Source organism: Hemicordylus capensis, chromosome 2, assembly GCF_027244095.1.
Source record: "Hemicordylus capensis ecotype Gifberg chromosome 2, rHemCap1.1.pri, whole genome shotgun sequence".
In the NCBI taxonomy this organism is placed as follows: Eukaryota; Metazoa; Chordata; class Lepidosauria; order Squamata; family Cordylidae; genus Hemicordylus; species Hemicordylus capensis.
The window spans coordinates 109091045-109110267 of NC_069658.1; the positions used below are offsets into that span (position 1 = coordinate 109091045).

Below are 19223 nucleotides of genomic sequence, written 5' to 3' on the forward strand. Positions count from 1 at the left end.
CTCCATATTTGAAAATATGCTACATATTTTTAATTAGTAGTTCAATAGCTTAATACATGTTTTTTGCGAACACTCTTGTCTTTAAAAGGAAGAAAGACATTTCAGTTTGCTCCCCTCTTCATTGGAGAAGAGGGCAGAATAGTTTAAAATGCTGCTATGTATAAAGCAAATTTCTGGGGAAAGCAAAAATGTGTTGCGTTGTTTGTCTTGGCACATCCTCCCCTCCAATCTGGAATCACTTCTTTTTTTCTTTTCTTAGTAGACCCCTATTTTCCTCACAGCTTTTCTCAGTTTAACCTCTCTTCATCCCCAACCCCCAAGCATTAGGGTCATACACATGCAGAGAGAGAGATTCTCCCTTTCTATTGACTGCCAAATGTTACTTCTCCCTTTGTGACTGCCAAATGTTACTTCTCCCTTTAAATAGAAGTTCCTTAGTGCTTTGGAATCACAGCTGACAAGTGAAGTAAATATTTTATTTCATCATGTGCTGATGTTTTTGTTTGAATTTTTTTTAAGGTTTATAATTTGAAAGTTTCCTTCCCACAGCTTTGACCCTCCTCACCTGTTGCTTGTTACTTTCTGCATTCAGCATGGAATTCATCTTGTCCCCATATGGCACTCTCTCCCCTGCATCCTATATCCTTTCTTTAGTTCTATTCTTGTTGATACCTCCTTCTCTTTCTCCTTTGACCTATTGTCAAAGGAAAGCCCTTGCTTTCCTTCCAATGCATGTTCTGCTGGTTTAGGACAATAACACTGTGAATTTTATCTGCTACCACCCTCTCACACCCCTCATTTATAGGAAGGGTTGACTTCTGTAAGAATGTTCACATTCAAAGAAAAACGGCCTTTGGGACATTCTGATGCAGTGGTTACTGCTTGTAGGTGGAGGTTAGGCCTAGGATAACAGCCCTTCCTTTGTTGTTAACCACTAATATTTGCTTCCAGGTTTTGTCAGTGGTCTTTGTGGTTTCTGCCTTCTGCTTGGTTACTACCAAAATTGGAAGATTATTGTTGGCAGTACTCTTGTTGAAACACATCACTAGAGTTTAAAGAAGAAGCAGAAGTGTTGGGAATTGGCTTTTAAAATAAAAGGCAAACTTATTTGATTTTGTGCATAAAGGGTGTGATTTTAAAGGAGATGGATGTCATTCATACTCACTTCTGTTAACTTTGTGGACTAGATGCTATTAATGCTACTAGACTCCTTTATTATTTTCTTTGGATCTTAACACATTTTAGATTTTGGTCTGGTTTTAATACTAGTTTATGTATAGCATAGCAAATTTTGATAATTTTAATAGTATTATATAGTCTGGAACTTTGGTTCCCAACCTTTTCCTTTTTGCAAACCTCTACGTTGTCATCAAAAGATTTGTGGACCACCATGTGAACAAGCCTAGCCTATGGCTGATGGAGTCAAGTGTCTGTGTCTGTGAAAGGGTATTGAAAATGTAGCTATTTCTAGTTTATTATGATCACTCAAACATATTGTACTCGTCACAGTAGATTTACCTGCAGCAGGCCTACCAGTGGGATTATATTATTATTACATTATCTTTCCCCTCACATGAACCACCTGCAGTATCCTTGCAGACCACAGGTTGGGAACCACTGGTCTAGAATAACAGCATGATAGTATCAGGTTGCTGATAACCCGCTTTGCCCTTATATTTGGCATGTGAATCCCATTTTTGTAACCTTTTAAAATAACTGGTTGAATAGTGTTAAGGGGTGTCTCATATGCATTAATTTGTTCCTTTGGTACATGAAAAAAGTGCTACTTCATATATGTTTTATATTTTTAAAGTATTGTCATCAGGCACAGGCCCTTAAGATGGAACAAACAAGAAATGTATGCTATTTAAACATCTGTATTTGCTTATCTGTTGAATCTTGCAGCCCATTGATGGTTTGCATGAAAAAGGGATGGTTGAAGACCTACACAGCAGCTCCATGAAGACTGCAAGTATGCGACCTCCTCATCCTGGGATGGGTCCTCCTCAAAGTCCATTGGATCAACACAGCCAAGGTTTTTATCAGATGTGGTTTTTATATATTTTGGATCACTCTATATGACATTTTAAGCTATAAGTCAGTTTCCCAGTGAGCAGAGTGTCAGTTGTAAAATTGTTATTGTTGATATTTAGTCTACTTTGCTCATGGAAAGTAGCCTTATGAGATCGCCTTGCTGTCCATGTATCCATCCATCTGTCTCTGTGTGTGTGTGTGTCCCCAACATCTTCACAATGCCTGGACCTATTTGGACTAAATGTGGTACCACTGTAGTGCCACATGGGGCACCTCAATGGCATATTTAAAAAAAAAAGGTTAGATAAATAAAAAATAAAATATATTGTGATGATGTCATCTATCCAATTAAATATGGTAGTTGCCTGAACTTTTGAGGTGGAAGTGGGCTAATTTGTGAACTGTCTAACCAGTTCTCACCAAACTTTGTAAACATGTTAAGATTATAGAGGACATTAAACCTTGATATCCCATAAATAAATTCCAGAACCCATTTCAAGATGGCAGCTGTGTGTGTGCCCCTCCTAATAATTTTGTAATGCCTGGACCAATTTGGATCAAATTTAGTACAGTTGTAGTACCCCATATGGACTTTTCAATGGCATGTTTTGTACTGAAGCCATCATCTGATTGCCATCCTCCATCTGTGCATGGTGCACTCTGTTCTTACATATGAAGCTCCCACGACTACTGTTTACTGTACCCTGCATATTGCATTTGGTGTTTAACAACAAAAAGTGCATGAATTTGAAGGTAATATTCAGTTAAAATTATAATGAAAGAAAATTAGGTGGATTAGTTCTTCTTAGAACTTCTTAGAACTTCTTTTTAAAAGTATTTGAAGGTATGAAAAAACTCGTCTCTCCATGGAGGTTGCCTACAAGAAACCTTGGAGTTTGGGATGGCTAGTGTGCATCACTGTCCTGTCTCTTGGCAGCCAAACCTAAAGATTTGAGGGAGTAATCTTTTGACTCACATGAACTTACCTTGTACTATAGGTTTTGCTGGGTCAGTATTTGGTGCTTTGACTAGAGGCTGCTTTCCTAGGCCTAGAGGTTTCAAGCTCTGAGATTCTTTAAAATCAGAAATGCTTGGGATGGATCCAAGGGTTATGTCCTGGTTCATCATACTCATTTTCTCAGCCTGGCAAGTATCACTTCATAAGCAATGCCCTCTGTACTTTATAGCCTGCTACATTTATATGTAATCATCTGAACTCTCATTTTGATGGGCACATGTTAATGTCAGTTTTGTGACTCTTCAGAAGAGTTTCCCTTCATTTGTCCCTGCAACTGCCATGGGACCCAAACAGGTTTTATGCTTTGTGATACAACCTTATAGGACCAGAATGCCCAAGGCTCAGGAAATCCACCCATCTACTTGTCCATGACAAATGAAAAATGATTCTTGATGAGTGGGAAAAAATCATGATGAATAATGTACCAACATAGCTCTGTTTGGCCTATGGCTGCAATAAAAGAACTACTACTACCAATATAGCTTGAGGAACCATCTGATGAGTAAAATTTTGGTTTGACTGGTGAACTGAGCCAACATTTCTTGACCCCTGAGCTTGCCTCAATGTTTAGAAACCTTGGAGATGCGGCTTTGAGTACCATCTAGCCAGGGGACTCGTCATTCCTCCTCTGTAAAATAGTAATGACAGCGGAGTACACACTACACTGGAGTTTGTGAGTGAGGTGAGTGGGGGTGGGGGAAGCTTGTAAAGAGTTGCAAGTGATTGGTATTGAAGTGCATAAGAGGTAGCAGTTCCAGACCAGTGAGCAATGAGACTTGTTCCCCCCCATTCTTGGTTTCCCAAGGATGAAAAGAGGAGAAAATGAATACTTGTTAGACTTGTATATCAAAGACTGTGAACAACATTCAAACAGAAGAAATTAACATTCCCTATCTATTTCCTCCTTGCATTTAAGATGCATTTGCATGTTCTTTTTTGTTAACACTGCAAACCAAGAATTTTCAAAGTTTATCTGCCCACACTTTTTCTACTGCATCACTAATTCTCCTGTAGATGTGGTGAGGCTATTCATATTGATTTGGTACAGATCTTTGTCCAAGGTGATTGCCTAATATTTTATGGTGGGAATGTGGTTGATGTAATCCAACCCAGTTGGATTACTGCAATACACTGTATGTGGTATTGCTCTTGGAAAGTATTTGGAAACTTCAGTTAGTGTAAAATGAGGCCACTGGTTTAGTATCTGGGGTTGCTGAAGTGAATCATGACATCTCAATACTGAAAGAACAGCATTGACTGACATTTTGTTTCTGGGTTCAATGTAAGATACTATTTTTGGCCCTTTAAAACCCTAAACAACTTGGGTCCTAGATACCTAAAGGACAACCTGCTTCCAAGTGAATCTATCCCCTTTACATATTCTTCTGTAGGGGAGGTTTTGCTCCATATACTGACAATGGCTGAGGCCTGCTTGTTGTGTATGCAGGACTGGGCCTTTTAAGTTGTTGCCCCAGGCTATCAGACTCCTTTCCTGTGGAGACCAACTCCCTTACCTTTCATGACCTTTCTTTATTCAACCCAGGGATGTAGCTAGGGGAGAGGAGGCCCGTGTTCACCCCTCTCCCCAGAGGCCCCTCAGAGTAAGGGAGAAAATGAAGAAAATGGGGAGGGGTGGAGCTGGGGGGCCCCTCAGGAGCTCAGGGGCCTGGGTTCTTTGAACCCATCCACTCAATTATAGCTACATCCCTGATTCAACCTCTTGGTCTATGAGAGAACCCTCATGGTCTTCTCAGTAGCTGCTGCATGTAGTGTTTTTACCTGGCTTCTGTGATTGGTTTGGTTTTTAGCTTGTATTGTATTTGTAATGCTTAGTTTTTTGTTTTTTGCTTTTTTGCTAATTTATATGTTTTAATCATTGGAAGCCACTTTGGGGTCAATCTCATGAAAGGTAGTCTAAAAATACAAAACCAACCAAACAAAAACCCTTAGACTGAACAAAGGGCCATCTCTGTGATGGTAGGATGAATAAATCACACCTTTGAGATTCTACATACTCTCAAATGCATGTTGGCTCATTATAAATTAAATGCTAGAGTGCAGTATTATCATATTAGCTTCTTGAACTATATAAAGTAGATACCTAGGCAAATGTGAACACTGAAGTGAAAACATATAGCTTTTTAGCAGAAGCTAACATTAAGGACATACAGCTGCCTTTGTGTCCCTCAAGAAAGCAACCTAACAGGTTCCTGAGGTGCTAAGATCATGTCAAAGGCAAGGTGAGAGGCCATAAGCATCTCTGCTCAGATGCATGGGGAGAAGAACAGGAGTAGTAAAGTCCCTAAGGCCTGATCTACGCCACTAAATAACAGTAATGTAATTGAATACCACTGCTATTGTTTGAACACGTATGCAATTTAGTTATTATTTTTATTAATGGTTTATCAGTGGCAGTAACTAGACTTGTGAAAACTGCTGTGAGAGTATATTATAGGTTGTACAACTTAATAGTTTAACTCTGCTTTGACTGTGTTCATGCAAACATTTGCTAGCCAAAGGGTAATGACAGAGGTTTATCTGACATCCAAGGCAAAACAACTTGCCCCTTCGCAGATTAAGTACCTGCTTAGAAATACTAGTTAGATGTCTCATAAGTATATCATTTTTTAATTTGTTTACATTTTTAATTTGTTTATACTGGCTAATACCATAATACTATGCCTGCACAAGGATGTCGCCTTAATGAAAGGTTGCTGAACTAGTTGTGCTGAGTCTGGAGCTTGTGTTCCAGACTAGTGTTGCACTAATACAAAAATATTTGTGCTTGTGAAACAAGTTGTGCAGTCTGTGACATGCTGCATGTATTTTGCAGAGAACATTTGCTGAAGATGGTAATTTTGAGCATCCTTGTGATTTTGTGTTTCTTAACATAGGGAATGCCTTGTACTGAGGTAGACCATTGGTCCTTCTAACTTAGGATTGTTTACACAGACTGGCAGTGGTTCTCCAAGGTTTCAGGCAGTAATCTTCTCCCAGTGCTACTTGGAGCTATCAGGGTGAACCTGGGACCTTCTGCATGCAAAGCAGATGCTCTGCCATTGAGCTACAGACCCATTTTGTACTAGTGCAACTTTCATTAGCCAGGATGTTGGCCACTTATTCCATAATTCAGTGGAAAGCAACTATGAAGATTTGTACTTTTTTATTGGTGTCACAATACTGTTTAAATGCAGGCCTGAGGAAGTTGTGACCCATCAATCCTAACACAGCCCATTAAGCCTAAGGGCTGTGAAGATCAACATCCTGCATTTTGCTGTCTGTATTTAGCAGGGGAGAGTAACTGGCCCTATCCACCCCCAGCACAGTACTTCCAGTTACTGTTGCTGGTGTCTGTCTATGTTTCTTTTTAGATTGTGAGCCATTTGGAGACAGGGATCCATCTTATTTATTTATTATTTCTCTATGTAAACTGCTTTGGAAACTTTTGTTGAAAAGCTGTATAGAAATATTTTTTGATGTTGTTGTCTGCCTGAGACTACAAAAACAAGGGAGTTTACTCAGCTGTGGGCTGCATTTGGTTTGGTGGGTCACAAGTTGTGTAGAACTATTTTAACCTAGGATTTTCAAAACACTCCTAAAAAGAACAATTCTGGGGACAGGCAGATGTTTGCTTGACCAGATATTACCTAAAGGCTACGAAACCTGTGTGGATTTAAGGATTATAAACACTTTCTGTGCTAGATATATCCTCCTTCCTCCAGGAGTTCATATCTTTGGTCCCTGTGTTAATAGTGCTGCCTGGTTTATTGGAGCCTTTATATTGCATTCCCTCTGCCAGTGTATCTGTTTGTTTTTAGATGCTTATAGAAGGGAGGGAGGGCTTCATAAAGGTCAAAGGTTCATGTAGCAGCATATGTTGTATGGTTAAGCTCTGCGAACAGAAGGGAAGTATAAAATGCTGCTAATCACTGGCAATTTTTTAAAAAATAAGAGTACTAACAGAAGCACGTAATTCATGGTCCTATCCCCAAAGTATTCGCAGCTAAAATCAAACATTTGTAATATAGTTTTGGTATTTATATAAGGCTTACAAATGTTCTACTTTTTAAGCAGGTTGACAGGGAATATATGTAATTTTGTGACAAAGTTAGTCATCTGTTCATATGGATTGCTTTGGGAGCTTAGCCCGCTTTCCAGTGGTCGTGGGAACCACCAGGCTTGCAGGTGAGCCTGGTGCTCCCAAGGCGGCTAGCCCGCCTAATCCCCCCTCCCCTTAAATGAAGTTAATGGAGCGAGCGTTCCGTTAACCTCATTTGGTTGCTCATGTGTCGCCATGGTGCATGGCGACTTATGAGTAGACCTCCGGCCGGGAGGCTGCAAGCAACCTCCCGGGCTCGGGGGTCTCTCCAGGATACCCCATGCGCTCGCATAATTTTGTTGTGTAAAGTGTCGGAAAGGGTTAGGGGAGTGTAACACCATCCAGGGTTTCAGAGGGAGTGTAACCCCATCCAGAACATGCAGATCTAAACCATCTCTCGTGTCACGACCCCAGTCAGTACCTCCATCTTATCTGGATTCAACTTCAGTTTGTTATCCCTCATCCATCCCATTATCGCCTCCAGGCAGGCATTTAGGGAAGATATGCCATTCCTGATGAGGTCGTTCACAAGAATGTATTGTATATAAAAAATTTTTCCATATACAAGCCAAAAATGTACTAGAAACTTAATATGTGTCAGCGCAATAGAACAGTTTGAGAATTAACTTTGTAATACTATTTCATGTCAGGACTCAATGGTTGTCTTCATCATAAGTATCTTCTTCAGAACGTCCTTGGGGAAACACATTTATCTAAAAGGAATTTTGTCTCCACTGCATGCATACATGCAAAACACTGCATGCATGCTTTGATCCATAGAGTGATCAAGAGTCGGACACGACTGAACGGATAGAGAGAGAGCATGCATACATCTTAGTACATAGTAGGTTGTGGGCCAGGCATTTGCAGGGTGGACAGCATTTAGAAGCAAGTTGAATATCTGCAAGTTCGCTTTCATTCATATATTGTCTGTGACACTATGGCAGAATGTTTGGCTACAATGGAACAATACAGTTTGTTCAAACAAAAAGGCAAACCAACATTCCAGAGGGTCCACAAGTACATGGAAGTGGTTGTGTGTGTGTTACTATTTATTAGAGATGGCAGAACTGGTGACTGGCTATTGAAAAACTAAAGACTTTTCAAATTTGCTAGGATCTGGCTGAGGTCTTACTGCAAGGCTGCAGTGAAAATATTGGAAGTTACCATTTAATAACTGATTCAAATATGGTATTATAAATCCAAATGTTTTTGTATTCTGCCAGTATTAAGGAGGGGGGAAAGTCTTCAGAAATCATGACATGTTTTATAGCTTATGAAAATACCTTTCCAGTGACTCTTTACACAACAAAATTGGCCCAATCATTACTGAGATAATGAGGTTTAATACTTAAGAGATGGCAGCCATCTTGATGGTGCCATCATAGAGGTACACTACATATGTGAGAGTGGCACCTTGGAAATTCCTCATCTGGAGAGGTTTTCGAATAAAACAGCAATTCTTATAAATGTATCATAGTTTTGCTGTGAAGCTGGATTTTTTCCTCTGTCTGGAGATCATCAGTAAGGGATCAGGCACTGAGCATGCTCAAGACAAGACCGGATAATAAACTTGTAGATCCTCCCACCTACTGGAGGCTTCCCCAGTTCCGGTCTTGTCTGCTCAAGGCTTGGCCACATTAGAAATTGCTCTGCAACAAATTGCTCTTTCTCCTTCTCGTTTCTTGTGCAAGGTGGGAAGGAGACTGCCTTAGTTCTTGTTCTTTTCTCAAATTTCTAAATCCTTTTTTCTTTTCAATGTGGCTAATTGGTACTTTCACTTTTGTTTTTACCATTAGTTTGTTTGGCGGTTTTTTCAGTGGCTGGGCAATGGAGGTAGCACATGCTGAAGAGCTCCTTCAGGGCTCATTGTCTGAGGGCACTTTGGCTCCGGACGGGCCACCCCCGAACCCTCTGCCCACTCTGGGCAACCCCGCTGCCTCGGGGACGGCCTACCCCGCTCTGGCGGCGGCCCATCCCCCGCCCTGGCGGCGGCCCATCCCCCGCCCCAACTGCTTTCCCCAAAGAAAGCAAAAAGAAAACGCTCAAGGAGAGCAAGGAGAAGCTTAAAAAGGCTAAAAAGCTTACGGGAGCTGTGAGACTCAGCGAACGCCTGCTTTTGCAGGCTGTGTGCAGGCGCTCCCACCGTCAACGGGACTCCAAAGGCAAAAGAGGCAAGGGAGACGCTGTTCCCTCGGGTGAGTCGCTCTCCCCCAGCGCTTCCCCGGCGCTTCCCTCGACTAGCGGCGTGATTGCTCCGCCGCTTCTCCCGCCCCCGCCAGTTCAGCCTCAAGCCGTTTTCCAACCGCCCGCCCCTGCTCAGGATGATTCGCAGCCCCAGCCTGCACCCTCAGCTCCGGCACCGATGGCGGCGGTATCTAGCTCGGGGATCCCCTCTCCTCAGCTACCCCCTGACGTAGCTGGCTGGCTGAAGGAGTTTTTCATTAAAGAATGCCTCCCGCTTCTCCCTGGCCAGCCTGCCTTGCCTATGGGCGGTTCTCTGCCTGCTCCCGCCGTGCCGCCTTCTTCTGTTCCGGCGCTCAGTACACGCGCTCCCAGAACCCGTAGGCGCCTCTCCTCGTCATCCCCGGCATCTAGCCCCCGCAGGGACGCCATTCCCCCCTTTGAAAGGGGCCGTTTCGCGCCTATCTGTCTCCCTAAACGCCAAAGGCGCAGGCAATCCCCCTCCTCTTCTAGCTCTGAGTCTGATCTTCCCCTCCCCAAGTTGCCTAGGAGAGACGGAGATCGCCTTCCTCCAGCCCCTTCTGTTCCCCCTCCCCTTCAAGCCAACCCTATCCTACCCTCCCTTCCCGTTTTGCCTACTCAGCCTCCTTCTGAGGGGGAACCCCCTATCGAACCAGAAGGGAACCCTGACAGGGAAGAAGGGGAATTATCTGAGGAAGAGGCTATTCCTGCTCCTTCTTTATCTCCTCGCCTTTTTTCTTCCCAAGACTTTGATTTTATCTTGTCTAAGGCTAAGCGGGCTATTAAAGATGTCTCATCCGTTGATGTGGTGCCTCCTTCAGAATTTGACCAGGAAGTTTTTCCCTCCACCTCAGGGGCCTCGGCATCTGTCCCATTCCCCACTCTATTTAAACAGGTTATGTTGGCAGAATGGCAAAACCCTGCCTCCTGCAGGCCTATTGGAACTCTTCCCAAGAAACACTATAATCTTTCTAATGAAGTGTCAGCCCTCCTAGCCACCCCTAAGGTGGATCCTCCTGTCGTTCAGATGGTTTCGGGCTCTCTTTTGAATATGGAGGGTCAGGAACAACTTAAATCTACAGAAGACAAAAAGAATGATTCTATTTTAAAGAAGTCACATGAGGCTTCAGCCACGGTCATTAGGATGGCTACCACTAATTCTATTTTTGCTAGAGCCTCCATTCTATGGATCAAACAACTTATGACCCTGGTTCCCCCAGGCCATACACAACTTCGTCAGGGTTTAAATAAGTTAGCAAAAGCTTCCGCCCTTATGGCGGATTCCAGCCTAGATTGTGTGCAGTATGCTTCACAGGCTCTAGCCTCAGGGGTGGCCCTACGTAGGTCCCTGTGGCTCAGAGGGTGGCAAGTAGATTCAAAGTCAAAACTGGCGCTCCAGGCCACTCCTTACTCGGGCAATAACCTGTTCGGCCCCCCCCTGGAGTCTGTGCTGGTGGAGTCAAAAGACAAAAAGAGGGTTATGCCCTCTGGTAGGCGGGACTTTCGCAGGGGGCCGCGAGGTCAGAACTACTCCTTTCGTGGCTACAGACAATCTCAGTTTCATTCCTCCCCCAGATCAGATACCAGGCAGCCCCCATTCAGAGGCTTCTTCAGATCACAGTGGAGATCTAGGGGCAGAGGTTCCTTCAGACACCAAGGCGCTAAGCCCACTAATCCGCCCACCCAGTTTGGCAAGCGCCAATGACTACCCGCCCATCGGGGGCAGGCTGCAGCTGTTTGCCCTTACCTGGCAGTCCACCACGCAAGATTTGTGGGTCCTGGACACCGTGTCCCAGGGCTACACCATAAAGTTTTCTCATTCTCCACCAGACTTCTTCCTGGTTACCCCCCTATCCCGGAAACCCGAGAAGCGTCATCTGATGCAGGCAGCGATTCAGCATCTTCTCGACATAAAGGCGATCGAGATGGTTCCCTCCACCGAAGAATGTTTAGGCGTCTACTCGCTTCTCTTCTTGGTCCCAAAAAAGGATGGGTCCAGTTGGGCGGTCCTGAACCTCAGACACCTCAACCAATTTGTACAGAAACAGAAGTTCCGCATGGAATCAGTACGTTCCATCAAACAGTCCATTCTACCCAACGAATTCCTTGCATCTATAGATCTATCCGAGGCCTACCTGCATGTGCCTATTCATCCGACTCACAGGAAGTATCTCAGGTTCTTCTACGACGACCGCCACTTTCAATATCGTGCTCTCCCGTTCGGCCTCTCCACGGCGCCACGGGTGTTCACGAAGCTCATGGCAGCGATGTCTGCACACCTGCGCCTCCAGGGCATTCGGATCCATCCGTATCTCGACGACTTGCTCGTGAGAGCGCCATCATTCGAGACGGCTTCACAACACCTGCAGACCACTCTGGACTGCCTCAGGGACCACGGCTTCGTGGTGAATCGGGACAAGAGCCACCTCCTACCCTCTCAGTCTCTCCAACATCTGGGGGTGGTGTTTCATACCATTCCAGCCCTGGTGACACTCCCAGAGGACAGACGGACCAAACTGGTGGACATCCTTCGCCCTCTCCTCCACTCCGACAAAGCGGATGTTATGCTGTTGGCTCAAATCCTCGGAATGATGACAGCGGCCATGGAGTGTGTACCTTGGGCCAGGTGGCACTCCCGACCACTTCAGTGGCTTCTTCTGCCTCACCAGGATCTAATATCCTCGGGCTCTCACATAGAGGTGCCTCTTCCTACCAAAGTTCGCCAGTCCTTCATATGGTGGATCTCCCCTGCTCTGCAGACAGGCCTCCACTTCACAGAACCAGACAGGATTCTGATCACCTCGGATGCCAGCCGGTCCGGCTGGGGGGCAGTCTGCCTGGGTCACCCGGCACAGGGTCTCTGGTGCTCAGAGGAGAAAGCCTGGAGCATCAATCGTCTGGAGCTTCGAGCCGCAAGGTTGGCCCGACTAGCCTTCCAGGACCTCATTCGGGGAGCCCATGTCTTACTAAGAACCGACAACACCACCACCAAGGCCCACATAAACCGGCAGGGGGGCACCCGCTCCAAGAATCTGATGTCAGAAGCGAACCTCCTTTTCCAATGGGCAGAGAATCACATTCTCTCTATCAGAGCGGAACACCTAAGCGGAGTAAACAACACAGTAGCGGACTGGCTAAGCAGACGGTCGGTCGATCCATCCGAATGGAGTCTCCATCCTCGTGTCTTCTCTCAGATCACACAACGATTCGGCACTCCCTTTATCGACCTGTTTGCATCACACCTCAACGCCCAGCTACCCAACTTCTTTTCGAGGTTCCTCACTCCCTCTGCCATGGGTACAGATGCTCTCACCCTCCCATGGCCAAAGACCCTTCTGTATGCCTTCCCTCCTATTCCGATTCTCAATCAGGTGGTCAGAAAGGTCAGGTCAGAACAGGCGGAAGTAATTCTGATCGCCCCGTACTGGCCTCGTCGGGCATGGTTCGCAGAACTGGTCAGCATCAGCGAGGCTCCTCCGTGGCATCTTCCTCACTGTCGAGACCTCCTGCGACAGGGGCCTATCCTCCATCCGGACCCCGACTGGCTTCAGCTATGCGCGTGGAAATTGAACGCAGCCTCCTAGAGTCTCAGGGCTACTCCTCGCAGGTTCTGAATACTATCTTGGCATCCAGACGCCCTTCCACTTAGCGCATCTACCAGACTACATGGGCAGCCTTTTCTGGTTGGGCCCGCAACAAGCATCTTGACCCCCTCTCGGCAGGCGTTCCAGAAGTCCTGGACTTCTTGCAAGCCGGACTCTCTCTGCATCTCAAACCATCCACCTTACGGAGACAAGTTTCCGCCTTGGCTTCAGTTTTAAAAATTTCCGACCCCAGCACACATTCCCTCCACCCTCACATATCTCGCTTCCTCAAGGGAGCTTCTAACCTGGCTCCTCCTCCGGTTCCCTGTTTTCCATCCTGGAATCTCAACAAAGTGCTGAATGCTCTGACAGCCCCTCCCTTTGAACCTATGCGTTCCATTCCGCTAAAACTGCTATCATTCAAGACTCTGTTCCTTGTGGCAATCACTTCAGCTAGAAGAGTCTCAGAGTTGGGAGCCCTATCCGCTAGAAAGGACTTCTGCGTTTTCCTTCAGGACGAAGTCCGCCTCACCTTGGATCCTACCTTTTTGCCTAAAGCCAATTCAATATTTCACCGAGCTCAGGAGGTCATCCTTCCATCCTTCTGTCCCAACCCTTCACACCCTTCTGAACAGCGGTGGCACAAATTGGATGTGAGACGTGCCTTGCGCTTCTACGTGAGATGTACCAAGGACATTAGGAAGTCAGACGCGCTGTTCGTATCCTTCTCCCCCCACAACCTAGGGCAACGGCCTTCTAAGGCATCCTTAGCAGCCTGGATTAGGGCTTGTATCAAACTAGCCTATGAGAGCCTCGGTCTCACCCCTCCGTTGGGCATTACTGCTCACTCTACCCACAGTGCAGCAGTGTCTGCAGCCTTTTCCGCCAATACCCCTCTGGTTGAGATCTGCAGGGCGGCGACTTGGAGTTCGGTCTCTCCCTTTATTCGTCACTACAAGATTCCATCGTTCTTAGAGTCTTAGGCGGCCTTCGGCCGCAGAATCTTGCAACAGGTGGTATGACATCCTTCCCTCCCAGGGACAGTGTCTGTTTCCGGCTTGGGTATGTCCCTTACTGATGATCTCCAGACAGGGGGAAAAGGAACATTGGGTCCTACCTTGTGAAGGGTCCTTTTTCCCTCGTCTGGAGATCATCAGGCCCGCCCGGATGTCTTCTAGTATGGTTTGGGTTCATTCGCTTTTGGGTGGAGGCAGCTCTCCAGGGAGTTAGTTGGGCTATTTTCCTTCCACTTCTGTTGACTTCAAAGTGCTCTTTCTGGTCATTTCTGCTGTTAAAATTGTCTTCCTGTTACTTGTATACGTTTCAATTGTTCAGTTTGCAGAGCATTTCAGGTCCTCCTCACCTTTCGCTACAATCCCGGAACTGGGGAAGCCTCCAGTAGGTGGGAGGATCTACAAGTTTATTATCCGGTCTTGTCTTGAGCATGCTCAGTGCCTGATCCCTTACTGATGATCTCCAGACGAGGGAAAAAGGACCCTTCACAAGGTAGGACCTAATGTTCCTTTTTATACACGATGCTTCTTGGCTAAATTTGTCTGGCATTCGAAAAGTTTCACAGAACAGAATGAGAATTTCTTATTTCAGAAAGCTTGTATGCTGTTGAACTCTACAGGGTAATTACTATATCTCATTGGGTCCCCTTGAAAAAAAAAAGATTGCAACCACTATTATTATTTAATGTATATATCCTTATTCTAATAATGTAGTACTTCTTGCTCTTTGGTCTGTTTATATAAAAATAGCTTGGGAACCTGATCTTCAGATGTGGTAGGATAGTTGCATTTAGCACTGTGTTGTGCATAGCCCAAAACTGCCTGAGCAAAGAAATGTATTTATGAAGGTATATTCTTAGAACAACAGTGCATTACACACACAAAATCTGACATATAGTTGCATACCTACTTTCTAGTGGATTCAAACCAAATTGTGTATTTATTATATACAATGATTGTCGGAACAGATTGGTACAGTATTCTGGAAGCAATGATTGTGATGGATAGTAGTGGATGGCAGAACTTGCCCGAGATGTTTTGGTACCTGAAGATCCAAATAGTACCCCATCCCACTAGTTCAAGGGGGACAGTCCTCCAGGAAATGGGGGACTTCTCTAATGCAAGCCTAACTGAAGTGAATAGAGGCTATGAAGAGCACTACTGCAGACTGTGGAGAACTTCCCAACAGATTTTACACCATGAGCTACATGCCTCCCATTCTGCTGCCTTTAACAGCATCCAGAATTTGCTTCCTCATCTTGCTTCAGGTGGGGCTGCCTATGATGTGGACTAGGATTTTGATGGGCAAATAAGAAAACTCTTGGAAAAGCCAAATCTACAACCAGATTGACAACTGCTGATAAATGCCTATCTCTTATGTCAAAGACCTGCATTTTATGTTTTAAAAACAAATTATTTCTTCATTATTTACAGTTATACCTCATAAGTTTTGTGAAATGCTAGTTGTACAGATGTATTTCTCCATCTCAGCTGACACCCATTGACATATTTTTAGTACATGCGTACTGTGATAGAATGATTTTACAAAAAAGCGACATTATAGTATTGGTGAGCAGGGAGAAACATCCAACTGATGTGTTTCTCTACCCTTCCTAATCCTACTCTTCTGTTCCATTAAATTGGAATGAAAATTTTATTTCCCAGTTAAACTTTCAAGAGTAAATAGTTCAGAAGAAGGATTGAACTGATGGTGTTTCATAAAATGACTTTCACATTAGGAAAAAAAAAGTCAGAAAGATATATTTCCCCTTCTATAACCAAGGTTATAGTATTCAAAGCCATTTTAACTAAATTGGTACTGTTTAGAACCATTTTTTGTTTCCATTTAAAAACAGTTTGCTGATAAATTATTACTGCTTACATTAGCTAGCTGTGTGGAATGCTGCTGTAAATTGCTGAGCTACTAAACTAATTAATGTGGGAAATTTGGATGACTTACTTTGCTTAGAAAGAGACTGAGAATGAACAACAGGAGAACTTGTATTTTTATTATGCCAGAGAGATGATAAAAATGCTGAGCAGTAGTAGGCTAATACAAAGAGAACACAGGGCTCATGAGGAGTGTGGTTCATTGAGGGGTTTGCCCTGAAGCCTGAGTAAGCAGTATGCATCCCGAGCAAATCCTGGGCTACCGAGGGAGGCAGCACCAGGTTTGGCCTCTATCCCGGTGCTTCACACAAGCTGCCAGGGATGAGCCCAAAGCGTTTCAGTGTGGGGCAAGGAGTTCCCTTAAGAGGAGGCAGGCAGATCCTACCTGCCTGTCCTCCAAGCCCCCGCTGCAGCGCTGTTTAAACAGAAATACCTCCATGCAAGCGGCAACTTGTGCCGCTTGTCTCTTTAAAATGCTGTGCTGCGGCGATGCGTCCCCTGGCATCCCTTATGCAGCGTCGGCATGTAAATGGCCTTGGTGCGTGTGTCGACACCATTTACATGCCAGTGCTGCATGAGGGATGCTGGGGGGACGCATCCCATCGCTGCGGCTTTTGAAAGTGGCAAGTGGTTTCCTTCTCCTGTTTTGGCAAATGATAATGCTAGAGCTAGTTAGCACTGCTGTTTTATATTCCAGTTCAGGATATTTTAGTCGCCTTAAATTCTTCTCCTTCATTTAAGTTGATGAAGGTATCCTAAGAACAACCTCCTCCTACCTACTACTACTACTTTGGCTACATCACATTTCAACTGAGTTTTTATCCTTCTATATGTCAATATTTAATCTCAATTATTGTTTTCTTCAAGATAATCTAGACTACCTATACTCTCCCCTAAACATTGCTTTAGTGAAGATGATTGACCAATGAAAGGTTACTGATATGCCAAGATTGGTCTTCTTCCAGCCCTCCATGCAGGCCTTTATACCACATGAATAGCATCATCATAAAGCTGAATGGACGCACAAAGATGCATTAATTGCTTTTGAAGGTTCTGTGACATACCAAGAATAGACCTGTATAGGCTTTAGTTGCCTCATGGTTTGTGTCATAAATTGACATAAATAAATTCCCACTTTTAGTAGCATTCATGTTTTCAGGCCATGCACTTCCATCTGTGCATACGAAGTGTGAAGGGATATACATCTTAAAATGCTCAGGTGCCTGTGGTGAACATGTACAGCAGTTGGCTGCAGCTCTCGGGGACGGGCTTTCTCGGTTGCTGCCCCGAGACTGTGGAATGACTGAGATACGATCCTCCTCATCTCTGACCATTTTTAGAAAGCATTTGAAAACTCACCTCTTCACTCAAGCTTTTTCTGTTCTTTAAAAATTTTAAGGTTTTAATTCGTGGCTGATTTTTAAATTGTTAAATTTTAAGTTTTTGTATATATTTTAACTTGTTTTATACTATTGTAAACCGCCCAGAGACTAAAGTTTGGGGCGGTGTACAAATGTAATAAATAAATAAAAATAAAATAATAAATAAATAAATGTGTACACTGTAAGTTTTGGAAATGTATGTTTTCTCATCACACTTGACATGGATAAGTGAGAAAACGTGTATAAAAGTTGATCAGTCATTAGTGTATAAAGCTTGAGCTGCATACTAACAATAGTTTTTAGCAAATTGGAGGTTATATTATTGAGCTGTCAATGCTTGAAGTACACACAATCATTTTTTGTGTCTTGTCACAATCTCTGGCGTAACTGTTTTACACATTTTGTGAGCATTGATCATTTATGGGAGGATGCACTTTCTTGAGATACCTTATTCAAATTTTACATTACTAGGACTTAAAATAGCTGGAAAAGAATAAAATGGATCATCCTTCTTTTTCTTCCACAGGCTATATGTCTCCTCATCCTTCTCCACTGGGACCACCAGAGCATGTGTCTAGTCCAATGTCTGGAGGAGGTCCAACTCCACCTCAGATGCCACCAAGCCAACCAGGACCTATGATGCCGGGAGATCCACAGGTTATGAGTCAACCCAATAGAGGCCCTTCACCATTCAGTCCTGTTCAGTTGCATCAACTCCGTGCTCAAATTTTAGCATACAAAATGCTGGCTAGAGGTCAGCCATTACCTGAAAATCTTCAACTTGCTGTACAAGGGAAGAGGACACTACCTGGGATTCAACAGCAACAAGCTCTTTACAACAAGTCATCTGGTAAAATAGCTGTGTTTTACATTACTGGGCAACACCATGTATACCTATGCCATGCTGACAGACAAATTGTGGTCTCGTGTATTTATATATTTATTTAGAAGTATTAAAAAATAAATACATGAGGCATCCCATGTGAGGATGCCGTACGACCCTGTAAGGCACGATATAGCCCTGAGAACCTACAGGTTTTTTTCCATCGGATTGTTTTTTTCTTGTAAATATTTATCCCTGTAATTTTGCATTGCATCAATCCTTTATAATTCAAATAATTTTTCTTCAAGCTATTAACTTTTTTTAAAGTTTTGTGTATTACAACAATCACATTTACAATTATGTGTTTCAGTCAATGTATAGTTATGGCAGTGTTTCAACAAACCTAGAATAATCCCTCAGTGTCTTCTTTCTCCCAAATGAAAGACACTTAGCCTTCAAGGTAGCTCCACAATCATGTTATACAGTATTCTAGTTGTCTGTATATATGTAAGCATCCCCCCTTCATCCCCACACATCAAAAAAAAAATGAAGGATGGGGATACAGGTGCTTTCTGAGTTCTCAATGAATGTATAGATGGCCCTCATTATCCTCGGACTCTGTATCCACGATTGGGCCTTAGAGACCCAGTTTAATCATCCGTGAGTAGAAAAATATGCCTATCCGTGGTTTTGAATCACTGCAAATTACTCAGAAATGACTTCCAATGTCATTTCCGGCCACCATTTTCCAGCAGAGAGCCATTTTTTGGCTCTTTTGAAAAAATAAATATTTTTTGGTGAATATTTGACTGTTTGCGGGGGGCATTGGTGGAGACCTGGAGACTAAAGTACTGTCCTTTTCTTCTCTTATTTCTAATACCCCCCCCCCCCATTTACTTCTTGCAGCAGTTGGAATACATTCAATGACTGTCCCCGCAGCTGGACCAGGAGCTACTCCAGGAATGCCAGGACACACAACTGCCATGGCCCCTAAAACGTGGCCAGAAGGTAAATGTAAATATTATTATTAGAAGCCCTTGTATGTCAAATATAATTTAAGTTAAAAATATTTACATAGCTGAGATCCAAGAAGGGAAGCTGGGAAACAAAAGCAGGGTCATCGACCCCTTTATAAAGCTCTTTTTCCTATAGCATTTTAATAGTACAGTTTTACA

At 43.9% G+C, this 19223-nt stretch overlaps 1 protein-coding gene across 5 annotated transcripts in view; it reads left to right on the plus strand.

Moving 5' to 3' along the window:
• Nucleotides 1–19223, plus strand: part of SMARCA2 (SWI/SNF related, matrix associated, actin dependent regulator of chromatin, subfamily a, member 2) — a 227440-nt gene that overhangs the window by 38262 nt on the left and 169955 nt on the right. For all 5 annotated transcript variants that reach the window (XM_053297258.1, XM_053297260.1, XM_053297261.1 and 2 more), the window contains exons 3-5: nucleotides 1906–2035; nucleotides 17752–18075; nucleotides 18955–19056. In XM_053297258.1, coding sequence (XP_053153233.1) covers nucleotides 1906–2035; nucleotides 17752–18075; nucleotides 18955–19056 — 556 coding nt within the window. The remainder of the gene's footprint in view (nucleotides 1–1905; nucleotides 2036–17751; nucleotides 18076–18954; nucleotides 19057–19223) is intronic.